The following is a 22,011-nucleotide window of genomic DNA, read 5'->3' on the forward strand; positions in this document are numbered from 1 at the left end:
GTCCGTTAACATAGTAGGCGCCGTTTTCCTTTCGTTCTAGCCGCTGCCTCGATCCTCGTAAGGACTCAGCCCTGATGTTCTCTGCCTTCAATGCTTCAACCTGAGCATCGCGAATCTGAGCGGGAAGGTTAGATTGGATGGTAAGCTGTAACGCGCGTACACGCTTAGGTATAGTATCCTTTCGACTGAGGGCGTCGGCCACAACATTGGCTTTGCCCGGATGATACTTGATTGCACATTCGTAATCATTCAAGAGTTCGACCCATCGGCGTTGTCGCATATTTAATTCCTTTTTGTTTGAAGATATGCTCGAGACTCCTGTGATCGGTGTAAATGGTGCACTTGGTACCGTACAGGTAATGTCTCCATATCTTAAGCGCGAAAACAACTGCTCCCAGTTCCAAGTCGTGCGTAGTGTAGTTCCTTTCGTGAACCTTAAGTTGGCGCGATGCGTGGGTAATGACCTTGTCACGTTGCATCAACACGCAACCAAGTCCTTGGATGGAAGCGTCGCAATAAACTACAAAATCATCTGTGCCTTCGGGCAATGAGAGGATAGGTGCGCTACAAAGTTTATCTTTCAAGTGTTGAAATGCGGGTTCCTGTGCATCACCCCAACGATAGGTGACACCTTTCTGAGTCAGTGAAGTGAGAGGTTGCGCAATCTTGGAGAAATCTTTGATAAACCTTCTGTAGTAGCCCGCCAGACCCAAGAATTGACGGATTTCTGTTGGTGTGCGGGGTGCAGGCCAGTTCCTGATCGAGTCAATCTTGGATGGATCAACATGAATTCCATCCTTGTTTACCATATGGCCTAGAAAATGGACTTCGCGAAGCCAGAAGTCACATTTTGAAAACTTGGCATACAACTGCTCTTTTCGAAGAAGTTCAAGAATAGGCCTCAGATGTTGCTCGTGTTCTTCTTGACTCTTGGAATAGATCAGGATGTCGTCGATGAAGACTATGACAAATTTATCCAGGTAAGGTTTGCACACTCGGTTCATGAGATCCATGAAGACTGCAGGTGTATTCGTTAATCCGAAAGGCATAACCAGAAACTCGTAATGGTCGTAACGAGTTCTGAATGTCGTTTTGGAGACGTCTTCCTCTCGGACTTTCAGCTGATGGTAGCCCGATCTCAAATCAATCTTAGAGTAATAACTTGACCCTTGCAATTGGTCGAACAAGTCATCAATGTGTGGAAGAGGATAACGATTCTTCACGGTCACCTTATTGAGTTCGCGGTAGTCGATACACATTCTGAAGGTATCGTCTTTCTTCTTTACGAATAACACCGGAGCTCCCTAAGGCAAAGAGCTAGGACGTATGAAACCCTTTTCCAAGAGTTCTTATAGTTTCGTGGACAGTTTTTCGAGTTCTGATGGAGCTAGACGATATGGTGCTCGAGCTATTGGTGCTGCTCCAAGAGCTAGCTCGATTTGAAACTCGACTTGTCGATGAGGCGGAAGACCAGGTAATTCCTCAGGAAATACTCTAGGAAAGTCGCGCACAATAGGAATGTCTTCTATCTTCTTTTCTTCCGAGGATGAATCAGAAACAAGGGCTAGGATAGCGGTGTGGCCCTTTCGCAAACACTTCTGGGCCTTAAGAAAAGAGATGATGCCTACAGCAGCACCACTCTTGTCGCCACGAATCATGAGGGGTTCTTTATCAGGACGAGGAATACGGACGATTTTCTCCTTGCAAATAATCTCCGCTTGGTGTCGAGATAACCAATCCATCCCAATGACAACGTCAAAACTACCCAGAACCAAAGGAATGAGGTCGATAGAGAGGGTCTGACCGGCTAAGACGAGGTTACAACCCTTAACTGCGTGTGTGCCCTTAAGACTTTCACCATTAGCTAGTTCTACAACATGTTTGGTGTTTTAAGGATAATGGGGTACGCTTAAGCACCTGACTAACTCTTAGGAACACATATCTAACATCTGTACCTGAATTAACTAAAATAGAAACAAAGAAATTGTCTGGTAGGAACTTACCCGCCACAACGTTGGGGTTGTTTCCTTCTTCCTCTTGTCCATTCAGGAACTCATGCTTACCAGCCATGCGGTTATCCTTATTGTCTCCTTTATTGTTCCCGTTGCCTTGGTTGCCGCTGTTGTCACGATTCTGTCTCATCTGCGAACAGTTCCTCTTGAAGTGACTCTCAGCACCGCACTGGTAACATCTCTCATTATCCTACTGGTGTTGCCGTTGGCTCCGGTTTGCAGGATATGGGCTCCTACAGTCTCTAGCCATATGTCCCAACTTCTTGCACCGATGACAACACGATTCCGCACATGACCCGCTGTGGTGCCGTTGGCACTTGCGGCATCTCGGTTTATTCCCTAGGTATCCCCCCTGATTTTGGTAGTTCAGCCCGAGTTTCCTGTGCGGTTCCCGTCGTATAGAGCTAGGACCCTCACCTTGGTGATCACCCCAAATATACTTGTTACTAATAAGTGCATTTGCATTGGAAGAGCTACGCTTGGGCAACTTGCCCTCTTCCACCGCCTGATCGGTGAGTTGGTGCGCCAAACGAACGACTTGCTGGATTGTGGGAAGGTTGGCCGCACTCACAGACCCTTGGATTTCCGGGACTAAGGCTCTGAGGTATAGCTTGATTCGCCTAGATATGGGTTATGACATGTTAGGACATAAGGCAGCCAAGTCGTTGGACCTCTTTGTGTACGCCTCAATCTCTGATCCTTCCATCTTCAAACCATAATACTCTATTTCCAGTTCCAGAATGTTGTCCAGGTGGCAGAATTCTTCCTTAATCCAATCCTTGAAGTCGCTCCAGAGGATGGCATTCGCATCTGCCAACCCGAGCATCTGAACTTGTGTGTTCCACCAAGAATACGCTTTCCCTTGCAACATGCCCGTAGCGTACTCTACTCGTTTGCTGGCAGGGCTTTCACTTTCTTCGAATGTATATTCGATTCTTCGGATCCAGTGTAGAAGGCTGATTACCCCTCCAGTGCCATCGAAAGTGGGAGGTTTACACTCCAAGAACGCCCTGAAGGTGCCCATGCGTGATTGGGTGTGCATGGGTTGACTCCCTGATTGGGTTGCTAAGGCTTCAGCAATCCGTTCGTTAATCAAGGTCGTCAGCTGACCCTGGGTCATGTTGAGACGCCCACTCATGATCTTCACATCGAGGGAAACACAGGTAAGAAGGTATCGCAACGTGCGTAAGTGTGGGGTGACAGAAGAGAGTAAGCACACAAGGTTCAAATAGCAATTATCACATTATCTAATGCACAGTGTAACTATCTAACTGACAATATAACATAAATCATACCACCTATTGTGCCGAGTCTTGCACGTGGAGCGAAGCGTCGTTGTGGATCGTTGAGCACTGTACAGGTTATAGTCTGGTTTTATCAAAAACTTTTCCCTTTTTAAAACCAAGTTAACTATAACCAATGGCTCTGATACCAATCTGTCACACCCCCCAAAATCCACCATGCGGAGTACCACCGCTTGGAGGCGTGACGTGACCAGGATCGAGCCACCAATCATATTGAACAACGTATTTAAGTAAATAAAACCAACCACAATACAATTGGTGACCAAAAGCTAGTTAACCAAGTTTTTAAATTAAACAACGGAAGCATAAACGTAAATCCAAAAAACATAAGTCCATAGTTTATAAGTTTAAAGTCCAGAGCGTAAGTTTAATAAGTTCATAAGGATTTAAATATTAAGCACGGAAAGTCCGTATCCCACAACGACTCCTTCCTCGTGCAAGCTCCAAGCAATTAACGACCTATAAGGCATGTAACAACGAGTCAACAACAAAGTTGAGTGAGTTCACTGTTGGTTGATTAGTTTTAAATTGTTTCTGAAAACGTGGTTTGTCTTTCGTTGGCGTAATTGTCGTGGGGGTTACCCCGTAGTTGAAAGTAAGATTAACCAGTTCATTCTTTATTACCCAAACCATATCCATGATTAGTGGGGGCTTCCCCATGTGAACCACTAGACGGTATGATATCGACTACTAACGAAAGTAAGTTGTGCCCTAAGTCAATGTCTATCAGCATTGACCCTTTGCCTTAGTCCATTAGTACACTCCCGTTCGGACGACACGGTGTGAGGTTTGTTAAACCTAATAGCGCTATTAACTAATGACCCGCTCGCCATCGGCCTCGGCGATTAAGTCGATATAAAATAAGGGACTTATGATAGAGTTTTGTCTAGTAAGTTTTAAGGTTGTTGTCCTACCCAAGGAGGACGAACGTACGTAGTTCTCCCAAAGAGAATACGCAGGATTAATATTGGCATCCTACCCAAGGAGGATGGCCGTACATATCCTACCTAAGTAAGATATGTAGATTCCGTTTTAATTCTTTAACCCATTCCCAAACCACCGGGAATCCCATGCCTTAGAAAGTGTGTGAACTCACCTCGGTTTGCTCGGTTAGATTCTCAAATATAGCTAACAGTCAAGGTCGGTCAGTCACGTCCTAATATGATTACCAGTTAGTCATTTAGTGGTTTTCAAACAGAGCACAAAGTTCCTACACGTATCTATCACATAACATGCACTACTTTAACAACTTATGCCCATATAAACTCCCCACCTATTCCCGTTCACAAATAAACATACGACATTGCACATAACACTTTTATTGACACATAACATGTTAGATCATTCACAGATAACATACTCGACATTTAGACACGCAAATCACTACTTATGTCATTTCAACTTAATTATCCGAAATTGGGCTGTTTTCGAGCATTTTAATAAAATAGTTATCTTATTTCAAAAATTCCCAACTTTTTACAGAAGGTGCTAAACGATCCAAATATTATTGTGTAAAAATCTAGGGATCCAAATCATCACCAATATTTTATAAAAATTCATTTTCCGGACTGCACTCAGATTTATCTTTTTCTGACTGGAGTCCATTGAATAATTCATTAAAAATTCATTGTAAGTCAGATTGACGAAATTCCCATAGGACAATTACTACGACATCAGTTTCCATCTATAGTACCAATTTCATGATCTAACTCTACACAGAACTCAAGTTATGATAGAAAACAGAATGCATATTTTCAGCAGTAAAAATGCAGCTCTAGCTGCTGTTACAAAATGACACTTTAAAAATAGTAAACGAAGTCCAAAAATTATGATTCCAGTGCCATTAGAACCGTATTTCATAATACATATTTCTAGGCTTCAGAAAATACATTTTTCGTTAAGTTACAGTCTGGTTACAGCCAACTGAAGTTGGCTGTAAACACCATCCAGCTTTTTGTTTTAGTTCCCTACCTTCTAACGCATGTTCGATTGATTCCGTTAACATGTTTAGTGATCACAACAACATCAAACATCAATATTACCAGCAAATCATCATAAAATCAATCAAGAATCATAACAACATCATTCTAACATCATTTCATCACTAGACTAGTTTATGTTCAAGACTTGTTTAAGGTTCTTTAGAGTTTCATGGATTCTCATCATCAAATAACTATTAACGACTTAAATAACATGACAAATGAACGGATCTAAGTTCTTACCACTAGCTCAAGGCTAAGGAAGTTCGAGTGAAGAAATGTGTGGTTAATAGCGAATGGAGAAGGTCCTTCCACTTCCGAGAGCACCAAGCTTCGTTGTATGATCCGTAGCACCTTTGTATGTATGTAGAATGCTTGAAGGAAGACTTGAAGGTGGTGATGGTGGGTGTGCTTGGTTTCGGCTGAACAAGAGATGAGAGGGTGAGCTTTGGTGTGTTGTTGAGGGTTGAATGGTGATAATGTGTGAGGGTCTAGTGGTTAAATAAGAAATCACCCAACACCCTTTTACACCTTAGGTCTAATGTCCCCATATGTACATACAAATCCACTAAACTAATCAAGAAGATCAAGTGGTGGGGCACCACCCATGTGACCGTAAGATGGGGAGGGGGTATAGGGTTGGGTTTCAATGGCAAGGTTACTAGTTTAGTTGGATTTCAAATATTTAGTTAGTGTATTAAGGTGTGTTATTAATTATATAGTGTGTTAGGGTGTTCGGGGACCCTAACTAGCTCAGAAAAATAGGAATAATGTGTTTGACAATATTTTTGTGTTCCGGGTAAAGTCCGGTTGTTCGGTTGTTGTTCCGTTAAAGTGCTTAATTAATCCGTAAAGTGTCATACATATATATTTTTGTAACGTTTTTAATTTTCAACACTCAGGAAAGTATAACTGACTATTTAATGACTTTTCTGTACACTATTAGTATGTTAACAAGTACATGTAAGTATAACACAGTAATCAGAGAGCAGTTAAGTAATTCCACACAGTTGTCAAGCACTTTAATTATCATTAATAAATTGTATGGAATACATGGAATTTTGAGGGTTGTCACATAGTTCCTAACTAATCTTCTCTATATGAGTCTACTTTTAACTTATAATCCCTAAAGAGTTTTAGTTCCTAACTAATCTTATCTATATGAGTCTACTTTTAACTTATAATCCCTAAAAATACGCAACACAATCTACTATTTATCTAGTCAAATTGGTAAAGAATTCTTTTGAAACTAACTAAGTTTATCTATAACAATATAGTTGAACTTATAATTTCTAAAAATTTGCAACACAATTTAGTATTTATCAAGTAAAGATTGTAAATTTATGGGTTACAAAAAATGTATATAAAAGAATTATCTTTTTATAAAAACAAAATGTTTTGTTTATAAATAAAGTAAAAAAAAAAACTGTTTTACACATGTAAAGTTTCGTTTTTCATAAAAAAATGATAATCAAATGACAAAAAATAAAAGATAAGTTATTATAATTGTAAAGTAAGTTTATTTTGTTGGTTAAATGATAAAGTTTATAATTTTATTCTTTAAAGTTTATAACTTTTTTTAAATATCCACATGGTACTCATCCAATAAATTTTAAGTTTAAAATTTTTGTTTTTATAAAAATAAAAAATAGTAGTTGACTCGTAAGTACGTTTTACACCTTTAACTTTAATTGTTAAATTTCGTTTTTATATATATAAAAATTATATTTTTATAAAATTTTAAAAACATTTTTTGTAAAAAAAATAGGATGTTAAGAGTTTATATCTTTATTAACTTTATATCATAGTAAGTTCAACTTTTTTGTTTAGCTTTAAATTTTATTACTTTATTATTTTTTAATTAAGAAATACAAATTATTATATTAATATCAAAGAATAACTTCAATATTTTATAATTTCAGGTTGACTATATCTAACTGCAATATCTATTTATTACAACTTTAGGATATTAACTTATATAAGTTTAGTTGACTTGTAAATTTAGGATACTAACTTTATTTTGAACTTTATTTAGTCAATAACTGCATTATATTAACACCAAAAATAAAATAAAATTCAAATATAAAATAAACTTTATTCATACGTCTAGATCAAACATAACAGCTGAAAATGAAAAAAAAAACATAAAAACATTTGATAGATTTCATATTAGACTGCATGAAATCTATTCCGTTTCTGAATTGACACTCGAGGTATTTTTAATCGGGTTTTCTGGTTTGTGCTTGAATCGACAGTATCTTCTAATTCCTATTCTTTGTCATTGTCCTCATAATCGTCTAAATTAATAACTTCACTCCATTTCCATTTCCATTCAGAGAGTCTCTTGGATCTCTTCCTTTGAGTCTCAAACGTTCGATCCTTAAAAGGGACAAAAATTGAATACAAAAGTTAAAAATAAAACAAATAAATCTTAAAATTACCTCTTCACTAAATTCACGTTGAAGATTAGACTTGTATGGACTAAACATTGCACCATAAGTAATAATATCAACACTTTTATCACCATCATCTTACAATAAAACACACATATAACAACATAACAAAAATGTTAATATGAAAGATATACGCAAAAATAATACTTAAAAACCAGCAAAATCAATACCTTAGAAGCTTGTTCGACAAATGGGTTGTTAAATTGGCATGTTCATCATGCAACTGAATCTGAAAAATCAAATAAGTTAACATTCACATAAAAGTAAATAAAAGAAAACAATTATTCACTGTTGTGATATAACAGAACTGACCTTAGAATTTTCAATCTCGCATGCTTAGTTTTTCGCAATAATAACTGGATCCATTTTTTAACTTTGTTTAGCAATAGATATAGGGGTGTCCTGCTAAGTTGTAACTATAGAAGTACATTAGGGTTTAATTTTAGATTTGTCACCCCTTTATTTAGGAAGTTGGTTGTAGTTAGTTTTAAGTTTTTATAAGATACATCTAAGTAAAGATATTAGGCTGTTTTAATAAAATAAAATGTGACACATAATATCTTTGTTTTATGTTACGGTACTTTTAATTCTTTTTGTTTTTGTTTGCATAGATGGAGCATATCTTTGTAGATTAGGCGCATTGGATCACAAGTATTAATTACTTGTACATTAAAGCATTATCGACTTGTACCTTTTAATCCATGCGTCGATATTGAACAAGACAACTACCGAAACGTCGACAAAAATGTGTAGGTCGTCATGTTATCTTTGGATTTTTTTAGAGTAAATTACAAGTTTTATCCTTTATGATTGTCCCAAATTTCAGACGTTGTCCTTTACCTTTAAAATTGATGAGTTTTGTCCTTAATGTTTCAAAATCCTGCACGTTATGTCCTTTAGGCCAAACCCAGTTAATTTTTTTTTTGTTAAAACTGATCATGACATGAGGGCATTTTGCAATTTCATTTTTTAGAGAAATTTATTTAATTAACTTAAAATAAATACCCACCATCTTCTGCAGACCCACCACCACCATCGATTACCAGACTACCACCACCACTGTCTCCACCATCCCGACCCCCACCCCCACCCCCACCCCCATCCCCACCCCCACCCCCACCCCCACCGGAACCCTAACCCTAACCCCAACCCCAACCCCAACCTGCAACAATCCAAATTAGCAACCAACACCATTAAACCCACCACCCCCACTGGAACCCTAACCCCAAGAACCTGCAAACCACCATTGTGATAGTCGATCGACTGTGGTAAGGTCTCCGATTGACGGAAGAGCACACCGTCACCACACACACCGCCACTGCATTCTCTCTCTCTCTCTCTCTCTCTCTCTCTCTCTCTCTAAATTCCCACTCTCTCTCTTCTCTCCCTCCCTCTCTCACCTGCCGCCACCTCCCACCACCACCATAACCACCATTACCATCCACCCACTGCCTCCCCTGCACCGGTCTTCACCACCACCCTCCACCACCAAATAAAGAACAACCGTCGACACCACCACAACCCTTAAAACCCACAAAATCAAAAACCCCCCAAAATCCACAAAATCAAAAACCTTAAAACCCATAAAATCAAAACCCCCCAAAATCCCAAAAACACAAACACACCTCCGGTCCGTAAAACTACGATTAGCCCCACTGTGTGAATCCAAATTGCTAGGAATCAGAAATAAATAAGGAATTAGATGTATGTAAGAATATGATTTTGTCAGTTTGTTCAAGAAGCTTTTCGATGATAACTGTATTCCGGCCGGTAGGTGTAAACGGTGGTGGTCTCCGGTGGTTGTAAGTGGCGGCTGGTAGTTTTCTAGGGTTCCGATCCCGGTGGTGGGCGTTTCTGGTAGGTGATGGCGGTTAGAGGTGGCGGAGTGTTTCTGGTGGTGAAGGGTGACGATGACGGTGGTGGTGGTGGGTGTTTGATTCAGTTCTGGTGGGTGATGGCGGATTGAGTTTAGAGAGAGAGAGATGAATTGCAGAGAGAGTTAGGGAAGATTATGATTAATGATTTCGTATATGTAAATAATAGTAATAACAATAGTATTTTTTAATATTAATATTAAATATATAGGTAAAAAGACAAAAATAACCTTGGATGATCAGTTTTAACAAAAAAAAATTAAATGGGTTTGGCCTAAACGACATAACGTGCAGGATTTTGAAACATTAAGGACAAAACTCATCAATTTTAAAGGTAAAGGACAGCGCCTGAAATTTGGGACAAACATAAAGGACAAAACTTGTAATTTACTCTTTTTTTTAAATAGTATAATTTATAAGATATGTCAAGAATACTTAAAAAAATTACAAGTTTGTTATGGATGGGTAAATTGTAACTAATTATCTATAATTTTGTTAATACCTTAGGGATTTAAGTGTAATAAGTTTAGGGGCTAAAAAAGAAATAGTGTTTAAAAGACTAAACTACCCTCATTTTAGGTGCCTTCCTATAAATAAAGTAGGGGAAAAGTTCTTATTTTTTGGGTATCTTAAAATACCCCCCTCATGCATTATAATATAGTATAGATTATAACTATTTTTAAACCAAGATAATATATAATATCGTATATAACTAGGATAGTTCCCCGTGTGTTACACGGGTTGAACAATTTAAATTATATAATAAATATTCTTGTAAACGTAAATCAAAGATGGAGACATTTATATATTTTTGATAAATAATGAAACTAATAATAATAGTAAAAAAATTTCATACATGTGTACAGAGGCGTTTCTGAGAATTCATGAACCCTGTTTGAGCTCGAAAAAATATCTTCTTCCTTAATGTTTTATTATTATTAATTAATTTTAAAATCAAATGGGTATTTGGCTCACTAAAGCTAATGCCAATGGGCTAACTTCCAAAAAATAAAAATTCGAAAAAAATATGTTCTTCCGTAATGTTTTATTATTATTATTATTATTATTTAATTTTAAAATCAAATGGTAATTTGGCTCACTAAAGCTAATGTCAATGGGCTAACTTCAAAACAATAAAAATTGTTTTGTAAATGAGTCTATCTTTGAGTTGGTATAGGTATACTATTTAAAAAAATCAACATATATATCAGATTTTTTTATAAAAAACACGTGCCCCTCGATATCACGGACCCTGTGCGGTGGTTAGGGGCGATGCTTTGAAGGGGCCGGGAGGGGCGCCCAACCCCCCGAACTTTTCGGCCAGTAATGTTATATATGTAGTTTTCGTATAGAAATTTTTGGGTATATATGTTTTCGACCCCCCGGTTCTATAGAATTTTTTGGGTATATACGTTCCCCCCCCCCCCCCCCCCGGTAAAAAATTTCAAGCTTCGCCACTGGCGGTGGTCCTCCTCACACACCCTTATCACCGCCCATGCATGTGTATACTCATTTAAGTAATCGATATACATTTGATGATATCCTGTATTTTTTTTTTTTTGTATTCAATTAACATTTTTCTATTTAGTATTATTATCTACAATTATTAACATTTTTCTAAATGTATATATAGAGTACGGATTCTGAGAATTCATGTACCCAGTTTGAGCTCGAAAAAATATGTTCTTCCGTAATGTTTTTTTTTATTATTATTATTATTATTATTATTTAATTTTAAAATCAAATGGGTATTTGGCTCACTAAAGCTAATGCCAATGGGCTAACTTCCAAACAATAAAAATTCGAAAAATTTTATTCTTCCGTAATGTTTTATTATTATTATTATTTAATTTTAAAATTAAATGGGTATTTGGCTCACTAAAGCTAATGTCAATGGGCTAACTTCCAAACAATAAAAATTGTTTTGTAAATGAGCCTATCTTTGAGTTGGTAAAGGTATACTATTTAAAAAATTAACATATATATCGGATTTTTTTATAAAAAAACACGTGCCAATCGAAATCACGGACCCTGTGCGGTGGTCCTCCCCACACACCCTTATCACCGCCCATGCATGTGTATACTCATTTAATTAATCGATATACATTTGATGATATCCTGTATTTTTTTATTCAATTAACATTTTTCTATTTAGTATTATTATCTACAATTATTAAAGTTTTTCTAAATGTATATATAGAGTACGGATGTTACTGAATTTTTGAAGAATAATTTTTAATTTTGACACATATATTCAAGCTTATAATTATATAATGTAGTCATGAATTTTAATAAAATCCAAAAAAGCGTGAAACCTCTTTTAAATTTTATAATTATCAGATAAACATTGTTCTATTTAATATTATCTACAATTATTAAAACATTTTTCTATTTAATATTATCTACAAATTAGAAGATAAATTATTAGAAAATAAATATGAAAGAAAGGCGGAAAAACTCAAAATAGATGCCTTCAATTAATGACACGTGTCACACATTGGTTTACTTTATTATATTATTATCTAATCTAATCTAATCTAATCTAACTATATAATAAAAGAAACTAATTGTGGGACACGTGTCTTCTTATTAGGGTATCTGTATTTTGGGTTTGGCGCTTCTTGGCTTGGATGAGATTTTTCTTTGTAGGCGGATCCTTGATGTGGGTACAACCCGATTCACTATGCAATCAGATCTAATCTAATCTAATCTAATCTCTAAATATAATAAAGCAAAAGTATAAAATCTGATGTGTCAACACCACAATCACCCTCCCTTCTCTCTCTCCTACTTGTCAACTTCTCCCATCTTCATATCCCATGTGTCATTTCCTGGTATTTTTGTTTTTTTTGTGTAATATTTTTCATACAATTAAAGCATAATGTACAATTATTTATAGCACAAACATAACCCTCCTCAAACCAGCTTATCTGGTTCAAATGGTCAGACACCTCTGCGTTTCCAACTTTCCTCAAACAACTATATCATTCAAAATTTGAATTCATTGTTTCCCCACAATCCATATATTCAAAACAAATTCCAAAACTGAGAGAGAGAAGATACCAAACGAGAGTTGAAAGAGATTTCAGGCAAATCACCGACATCCGGCGACGGCAACAAAGCTTCAAAGACAACCGCTCGAACTCCGAAGACGGCCAGGGTTCCGGCGAAATTCTGATTAAAGCTTTACATGTTCCCTCCGACGAGTCAGATGCCACACCAGGTCACAACGATGGAAGATTTCACTTCTGTTCGGAACACCAGCTTCTTCAATGGCGACCGAACCTTTCACCGACAAAACCGCCAGGAAGCTGAAAGCCAAATCGGAGAATAAGGTGATGTGATTTTGCATGTATTTGTTCGATTTCATCAGATCTGTGATTAGTTTATGTGAATTTGCATCTGAATTGATCTGATTTGTGTTTATTGTGTGTTGTGTGTCAGATGTGTTTTGATTGTAACGCGAAGAATCCTACTTGGGCGCCGGTGACCTACGGGATATTTCTATGTATTGATTGCTCTGCTACGCACCGTAGCCTCGGTGTTCATATTAGCTTCGTTAGGTATTTGTTTTTTTGTTCGTGTTGGTGTTTTTAGGGCACGGTTGACGATTAGGTTTTAGGATGAATTGAAGCTGACATAACTTTCATTTCAGTTACGAGTACTGAGTTTTTGTTGAATTTGGATTGGACGTGTTGGTGTTTTTAGGGCACGGTTTTGATATCGTGTTAATTGTCATTGCAACATTGTAACACAGGTTGGTTTGGTTGTTTATGATCATCAAGTGCCATATGGTGCAACCCCGGAGTATATGGCTGGTCATTACATGATATACTTGAATTTTATTTAAATTTTTTAAAATATAAAGTTTTGTTATTTATTTTTTTATCTGGCTGGTTTTGTTTATACTCTTTACAGGTGCAAAGTGCAAGTTCTTTTTTACCTGTGATGGCACTCGCTCCTCAGGAGAAGGAACGCATTGTTGACATGGCGTAAGTATTTATCATCTTTATTTCAGTTTATATACCATAATACATTTTTACGGTATTGAATGAATGATGTTTTTTTCACATCTAGGGCTTCACCTGGTGGTAAAACGACTTACATTGCAGCTCTTATGAAAAACACTGGCATGCTCTTATAATCTTATGAATGATGATTTTTTCTACATGTTTTATTTTTATATTTCCGATCAACATTAACAAGCATTTTATTTTGTATTCAAGAGTGGTTCGTGAAATTTGATTTGTCTGTTTGATAAATACGTTTAATCAAACTAAGTGCTTTTCCTATATCGTGACTTGTAATGTGAATGTGATTATTGTTATTAATCAGGTATAATTTACGCTAATGAGATGAAAGAGGCTCGGCTCAGCAAACTAACATCGAATCTACAACGATTGGGCGTTACAAACACTGTAGTATGCAGCTATGACGGGAGGGAGGTTCGTTTTTCTGACTCCTTTTATATTTGAATTATAAGTGGTTCTTTGTGTTCGTTATTCTGACTCCTTATATACCTTTTTTCTCCTCCTTCAGTTTAACTATAGCAGCCGAAAGTTTTGGGAAACAACACATTTTAAATGTTTCGACACTCATTCATTCAACAGTTGTAGGTTGTTATGACTTAGGAATTTGTCTATTAGCAATATCAGCATGCGATGCATTAGGTTTGAATATTCAGTTATGGGTTAAAAAATAATTAAGGATTGGTCAGGATGGGTTGTAAGATATCTATTTAAAATAATTCGTAGGTAAGGATGTGTATTACGTTGGGTAAATGGGTAAATCTAAAAATAGCATCATAGGCAGATTCTCATCCTATTCGAGTGTTTGTAGATGTTGACTTCACAAAAAAAATCAAAAAGTAAGATAAAAAAATAAAATAAAATCTAAAAAATTTAAAAAAAAAATCAGAAAAATAGACGTTTACTTCACAAAAAAAATCAAAAAATAAAATAAAATCTAAAAAATTAAAAAAAAATCAGAAAAATTAAAAAATTCATTGGAATCTTCGACCGTTTCGACCCGTACCGTTTCGACGCGAACGGTTTCAACCCGTGCCATTTCGACCGGTACCGTTTTGACGTGAACCGATGATCTAAACCTGATTTTCCTTCTGTTTTATTTTGTTTTGTTTCATTTTCTGCTATTTCTGTATCAGATTGTCGATGTTGCGAGAATTCGGTTGATTATAATCGGAAACTGGATTGATAGATGTAAAAATTGATGAAGATATGTATGATAGCTGGGGTTTCTACGAGTCTAAAGCATGCCAGTTAGGCCTGTTGCAGAGAACTTTAGGATTATGGCTTGTGATTTTGAAATTATGAATGTATAACTCCTTAGTTATGGGAGTATATGGGACAATTTTATATTAAGCAGTTTTATTTATTTGTGGATAAGACAGCGAGTATTTGACATAATTGGTGATAAGTTGATGGCTTTATGCAATTTTTTGGTTTTGATCATTTGTTGCAAGTGCCACAGACATTTATGACAAGAGTATATTGATAATTATATACTGTTGTATTTCTGAAATTATCTTATCTAAGACATTAGGCTATTGTCCTTATTTTATACTTTAACATCACATAAAGTTGTTATCTTTATGATTAGATTCTATATATTTTAATTGAGGTGATTTTTTTTGGATAATACAGGAACCAGAACCTATTGACTTGGAATACTACAGAAAAGTGCTTGGATCTCGTATAGTTGATTCTTACAAAGAATAGTACGTTTTTCTTCAATGTAATCTAACATGTATACTTTTTTACACATATGTTAAACAGAGTGGAATTAGGAATAGACGTATCCGGACAAGAGAAAGTTTGGAGGACCTTTCAAGCCATCGGTGACATTGCTTTTGCTTATGCTTATTCTACTGTTCTTAAAAAAGTTATAAACGGGTCAAATATACAATATATGTTTTTATCTTAGGATCTGAAGCTTGACGAAAACGTTGCACATTTTTGGCCGGAGTTTGGTACGAATGGAAAAGATCAACTAAAGGCAGGTTCTCTTAATCCAAGTTCTATTATTTTCTGTCTTCTTAATTAAGGCATGTTTTAGTTGTCCCATTTGAACAAACATTAGTGACTAAGGATGTTTTTGGATTTGTACGGTTTGGGACGAAGCGGAACCGAGGCACATCGGGACATCGAGTATCGACACGACATGTACGATTTGGGATATCGAAAGGGAAATGGTTGATACACAGCTCATAGCTCATGATAAGGAGGTTTACGATATTGCGTGGGGCGGTGTGGGTGTGTTCGCATCGGTTTCGGCTGATGGGTCGGTGAGGGTGTTCGATTTACGGGATTAGGAGCATTCGACGATTATTTACGAGAGTTCTGAGCCAGATACGCCGTTGGTTCGGCTTGGGTGGAATAAGCAGGATCCGAGGTATATGGCGACGATTATAATGGATAGCAAGAAGGTGGTTGTGTTGGATATTCGGTTTCCGACGTTGCCGGTTGTGGAGCTGCAGAGGCATCAGGCGAGTGTGAATGCGATTGCATGGGCGCCGCATAGTTCGTGTCATATTTGTACTGTGGGTGATGATTCGCAAGCTCTTATTTGGGATTTGAGTTCTATGGGGCAGCCGGTTGAAGGGGGTTGGATCCGATTTTGGCGTGTACTGCTGGTGCTGAGATTGAACAGTTGCAGTGGTCGTCTTCGCAACCGGATTGGGTTGCCATTGCTTTTGCGTCGAAGCTGCAGTCTGAGGGTATGATTGTGTTAAAATGTTGGTCTTTTTTGTAATTGTGTTTAGTTGGTTGCATTGATTTTAGGTTGACTTGTAGCCTATATAAATTTGGGAATACACTGGCATTTGCATTTGCTTCTTACCCATTTAAATGCTTTAGTTTTTTGGTTGTGATTGTTCAAGAACTAAGCACCTGTGCATGGTACTGATCGAATAAAATGTCTTATGTATCACATATAGGTGTTTTAGGGGCGGCAATTCTTGACACGAGCCACAAACCCGACATGAAAGAAACAGGTTTGGGTCAATTAACACAACCCATTTTAAAAAAAAACGTGCCGGGTTCGGGTTGACCCGTATTGAAACAGGTCCGGGTTTGGGTTGACCCGTTTAACTATTTAGAAAAAAAGGTTTTATATTGTTTTTTCCGTTACATGCTTATATTATGCTTTGCAGGGGAGTTTGCATGTTATTCTAAGAAATCATATAAAAAATCATTTTGTAAATATAATTTTTTTAACACATCTCATAACCCGTGAAGCTCACGGGTATATAACCTAGTCTAACTATATAATAAAATAAACTAATTGTGGGACACGTGTCTTCTTATTAGGGTATCTGTATTTTGGGTTTGGCGCTTCTTGGCTTAGATGAGATTTTTCTTTGTAGGCGGATCCTTGATGTGGGTACAACCCGATTCACTATGCAATCAGATCTTATATAAATCCCTACCCCAGATACGTTTCTTTTCTAACCCTAGGCATCTCTTTCATCTATGCATTGAAGCAGAAGATTGAACAAGGTTCAATCTTTTTGAAACTTCATAATCAAATAGGAAGCAATCAAGTAATCAAATCTTCTTTCCAATTTGTATTATTCAAGTCCAAAGCAATTTTCCGTTATTTGTTGATTTTACTGTTGCAACAGTTCTAAACGCTTACCAATTTTTAAGTATTGGGATCTTTTACAGGGCATGAAGGATGAGCGATCGCTGAATAATTTCTGGCTACAATGGCAGTTGCGAATATGTATGTTGATCAGTTTAGTTTTTCTGAGCTTGCTGTTGCATTGCGCTTTGATGGCTGGCTGGTAATTCTATACATGCTATGCCTAGGGTATTAACTTATAGATTTAAGATTACCCAATAATGACATGATGATGCTTTTGTATGTATTTTAAAAAAATAGGGTATTGTTCTTATTAATGTATTTTTAAAAAAATGTGTGTTATTGGTAAATTTTGTTTAGCATTTGTTAGGTTTATCAGTATATGTTTAGCTTGATTATTTTTAATTCTTCAATATGATTTATATGATTACAGTGACGAAACTAGAACATGGCTCTTACACGACCCTGTTTCAACAGATAAATATGGAGGCCAGTTTGAATGTCAAAAAGGTTCCGCTTTTGAAAGAATTTGTGAGTCATTTGACATAGTCAATTGAATGATAGTAGCAAACCTTTTTTGATGTATGTGATGGACTGATGGCATATTCCTGAACTATTCATGGCAGGTATTTTAGCAATGTTTCATTTTATTTGATTATTTGATATAAAGGTTTTTTTCCGTTCTTATGAAATATAGTGTTTACAATGTAAGAAGATCATGCGTTCCTCTCAGCTGTTGTTTCCAGCAACATAAAGGTTGATGTCTAAATGGGAATGGAAAGTACGTGGCTAATTCATTCATTAGATGTTATATATAATTTTTTTTATATTTTTAACAACTCATCAATTTTCAAACTAACATGCATTCCTCATTTATTTCAATTGTTGAGATTATATATATTGTCATAAAACTAAGAAAAAGAAGTTGAAGCTTTTGCATGCATAATGTAATGTGACAATTTTTGCACAGTAGACCAATGTGGCTCTTGAAGTAATATAGAAGAATAATATGTCAGCAGCTCTTTGCCATCAAGCTATGACTATCCTTGTAGAGGAATATAACGTCCAAACATTGAAGTGTCCAGTTTCGATTTGCGGTGATATTCTTGGTCAATTTTACGTCTCATTGAGCTGTTTCGGATTGGTGGAAGTACTCCTGATGCAAATTATCTCTTCATGGGAGAATACGTAGGTAAGTTGCTAAATGTTAATTTTTGAATTTCTCGAATTTTAGAATTTTGTAAATGTGCTGATGAGATGTCATTAGTTAAGATTTTCTCAAAGGTAAGTTCACTATTTAATTGAAGGTGTAAAAGTTCTAACCCCGTTATTTTTTTGTTCCTTATGTAACGTGTATGCACATTTAGGAAGCTGTGAAAATAATATATGGTTGTTCTTTAAATATTTATTTAATATTTTCTTTATCACTTTCAAGTGTGATTTGAACATGACTCTCTAGGAAAGTAACACAACTCATCAATTTCTAGGGCAAAACTTATAACATAGTAATGACAGGTAGTAATTAACACTTTAAGAACTGTAGGGATAGCATGATCTCAAATATAAGTTGTATATCACAAATATAGGTTCATAATTGGTTTCTTCCAGCCTTCTATACCATGGTGTGTTGGAGCATTCATTTTAATATGCTATATATGATTGCCGTAAGAAACTTGGATGTGCCTAATCACTATAAGAGACTTCCACTAATCATATGTTAGAAGATGACTTTGTTTATATGCAAGACTGAAACGAATATTTATAACTTTTAAACTTTTGGTTTTGCTGCAGGGTATTCTTGGACCAATTACTGCGATTTTTGATCACCGAGAGGTTTTTTTGCATTTTGAATACCTATTAGGTGACCTTCGACCCATTTCCAATAAACTTTTAGAGGCAAAATATAACCCGAAATGACCTTTTTTAATTTTTGATGGGTCAAGAATGCCACACCTATTTGCTTTAACTAGGTGCTGCTTGTAGTTCTTCCTATCATTTTCATTATGTTCTAATAATAGTGTTTCTATTAAATTCTGGATTTTTTGTGGTTCCTGTATCATTTTGTAATATTCACATGTAGCTTGGAAGTTTTACAGGCCTCAGACTTATCTGGTTTGGTTCTATCCTGCATATAGAAGCTATTGTTTATGGTCTGGTAAGCTTTGACAATTTTATGGATTCATTTAAAAGTTGTTTTTTTTTTTTTTTTGGTTTGATACAAACTGGTAGTTTATGAATATGGGTCAGTTTGTGTTATGATAATTTTATATATAATGTGTTCGGGTATGTAATTATAAATTTGATTATTTAGAGACTTATAAGTTATATAAATTAATTATGCAACCCGTGTATTACACGGGTTTTAACCTAGTTATATGTATAGATTATAACTATGCAAAGTTACATATGCATGAAAAAAGGCCCAAGAATCCAAATCTGAACCCTACACTACACCCACCTTCTTCACTTTCGTGAATCGCCTAAACGCATCCTCTTCAATCGGTATCCGTTCAATCAGGTATGTATATTTGTCGGCTTCCCTTGATTAAACAAAATATAAACTTACTTAAGTTGATTAGGAGAATCGTTTGTTTTATTATCTGCTGCTGCTGATGATATGAACGAATGTTTTTAGTTTCAATTATGCATTATTTTTAATTCATATATATACATTATCAATTAAAGTACCGGTTTGGTTTACCATGAACAATTTAGTTGGTTTGGTTTTGATTTGAGTTTAAGATGGTAAGCAGGGTCCCTGATTGAATCCTTTATAAAGTTTTTGACTTTCCTTCCTATTCCTATATATATAAGGATTCGAATGGCAGAGCTTGCGCTTGATGTGGTTGAGCGGATACTGCCACTATTGGATGTGAAAGATATAATCCGATGCAAGAGCGTGTGTAAGTCATGGCGATCTGTTATATTAAGTCTTCGTTTTGTTAAAGCTCACTTGAACAATGCTTACACGAATGATCGTAACAATCATGAACTTGGACACAGAAGGGTCTGTCTTCGCGGAATTCGCGGTGAAGACAGTTGGTTTTTATTGGACTACATTCATATTGTTGGTTCTTGTAATGGCTTGTTATGTGTTTCCCCTATAGGTGTTAAGTTTGTAGTAATCAATCCTTCGACCAGGGAACACAAGAAACTCCCGACGCCGCCCTTTCAGCCTCATGTGCACAAACTTGCAATGACCAGGGAAGTAGCATGTTGGGGATTTGGTTATGATTCGTCTTCAGATGATTACAAGGTTATAGCAGGGTTCATGAAAAAATTTGATTCAAAGCGGACGAGTTTTCTCGTGTTAACATTGAAATCGAATACTTGGAAAGTTATTGGACAAGTAAAGTATAGTATTTATGAAGGTAGATCCGGTGTCTTTTATGGTGGGGCACTTCACTGGTTCATGACTCATAAAAATCTCAAGAAAGTAATTATTTCTTTGGATTTATCTACAGAGGAATTCAAAGAAATTCCCATGCCAGATGTTTATATGTTATATTTTGACAGTTATAGACTAGGGGTTATAGAAGAATGTCTATGCATATATTCGATCCGTTCCCCTCTGTCTACTAAGAAATGGGTAATGAAAAACAACAAGTGGGAACTATATATTGATAATCATTGTCAGACCAAGTATGATGTTGCACACTACTTTCCGATTAGGAAGGAATCACACATGACGAGTAGATATTATGTTGATGATGGTACCCCTGTGCCCATCAATGGGGACTATATTCGTGCTAGTATATTTGTCAAGAGCCTCGTATCTCCCCATCCCCATGTTAATCATGATAATAATAATAATCATTATGATGAGCACAAGAGAATTGCCAAGGTTTGATCTAAATGTCTTCTCTTTTGATATATATATATATGTGTGTCTTATGTTTTGTTTGTATATACATGCAATGCAGCAGGTGCAGGAAGTTACTGAGAGTGTTGAAAGCGGTGCCAAGGGCCACATAAGAAAAAGGAAGAAGAAGAGGAGGAGCAAGAGGTCGTGTAAGCATAAAAAGCCTCTCGTTTGAATGTAATGGATGCAAATTTATTTGGTGGTTATTTATATTTTGTTGTCCATCTCTACTAAACTGTAAGATATGTTTTATTTATGAACAAATAACATCCACGCCTTTGTTATGAATTTGCATTAAGCTCTACCAATTGTGTTACATGCATGTATATACTTTTGCGCCAAATTCAAGAGAATTATGAGGGATTTTAACCAATGATGTGAGGATTTGTAAGTGATAGTTTGAGTGTGTTTCAAAACCCGCCCAAAGAGTTCAAACTGAATCGGACCGAAGAAACTTGGCCGGTTTAAAACTTGGCAGTTTGGTTTATAGTTTGCGATTAGGAAAACTGGTTTGTTCAGTTTGGTTTGCGTTTTGGCTATAAACCGTAAATTACCAGACTGGCCTTGTATGTGTGCCTAGATGTATTACATAATCTGTTTCTCAATTGCTAGACACTGAACAATCATGTATTTGCATTCATTCTCACTGTGTTCTTTGTTTTCAGATTTTGGTAGTAAAGAGAGTTTTAACTACCAAACCAGATATACACTTAAATCATTTATGTGCAAAATGGGTTGATTTTATATTTTTTTAGGCTCAAGAAAAAGCTCGAAACAAGCCAAGACTTATCGAGCCCGACCCAAGCTTGAGCCTAACATAAAACTCGTTTATTTATTGAGCCCGAGTCTGGCATGTTAAGCTCGGCAAGCTTGTCAAGCCTTAGTGATTTACCCCTTATTTAAAGTTGTTTAGTAAACAAGCCGA

At 36.2% G+C, this 22,011-nt stretch overlaps 1 protein-coding gene and 1 pseudogene across 2 annotated transcripts; both read left to right on the forward strand.

Moving 5' to 3' along the window:
• The first annotated feature begins 14,053 nt into the window (after nucleotides 1-14,053).
• Nucleotides 14,054-19,483, forward strand: LOC110888539 (annotated as a pseudogene).
• Nucleotides 17,189-21,371, forward strand: LOC118479221 (F-box/kelch-repeat protein At3g23880-like). Of its 2 annotated transcripts, none has more exons than XM_035979175.1 (3): nucleotides 17,189-18,416; nucleotides 19,016-21,068; nucleotides 21,148-21,371. In XM_035979175.1, the coding sequence occupies exons 2-3, from the start codon at nucleotides 20,046-20,048 to the stop codon at nucleotides 21,259-21,261; spliced, it is 1,137 nt and encodes a 378-aa protein (XP_035835068.1). In that variant the 5' UTR covers nucleotides 17,189-18,416; nucleotides 19,016-20,045; the 3' UTR covers nucleotides 21,262-21,371. The 2 variants fall into 2 exon arrangements, with proteins under 2 accessions (XP_035835068.1, XP_035835069.1); XM_035979176.1 differs by having other exon boundaries at nucleotides 21,151-21,357.
• The last annotated feature ends 640 nt before the right edge of the window (nucleotides 21,372-22,011 follow it).

The sequence above is a fragment of the Helianthus annuus genome, chromosome 11 (assembly GCF_002127325.2).
Source record: "Helianthus annuus cultivar XRQ/B chromosome 11, HanXRQr2.0-SUNRISE, whole genome shotgun sequence".
NCBI lineage: Eukaryota > Viridiplantae > Streptophyta > Magnoliopsida > Asterales > Asteraceae > Helianthus > Helianthus annuus.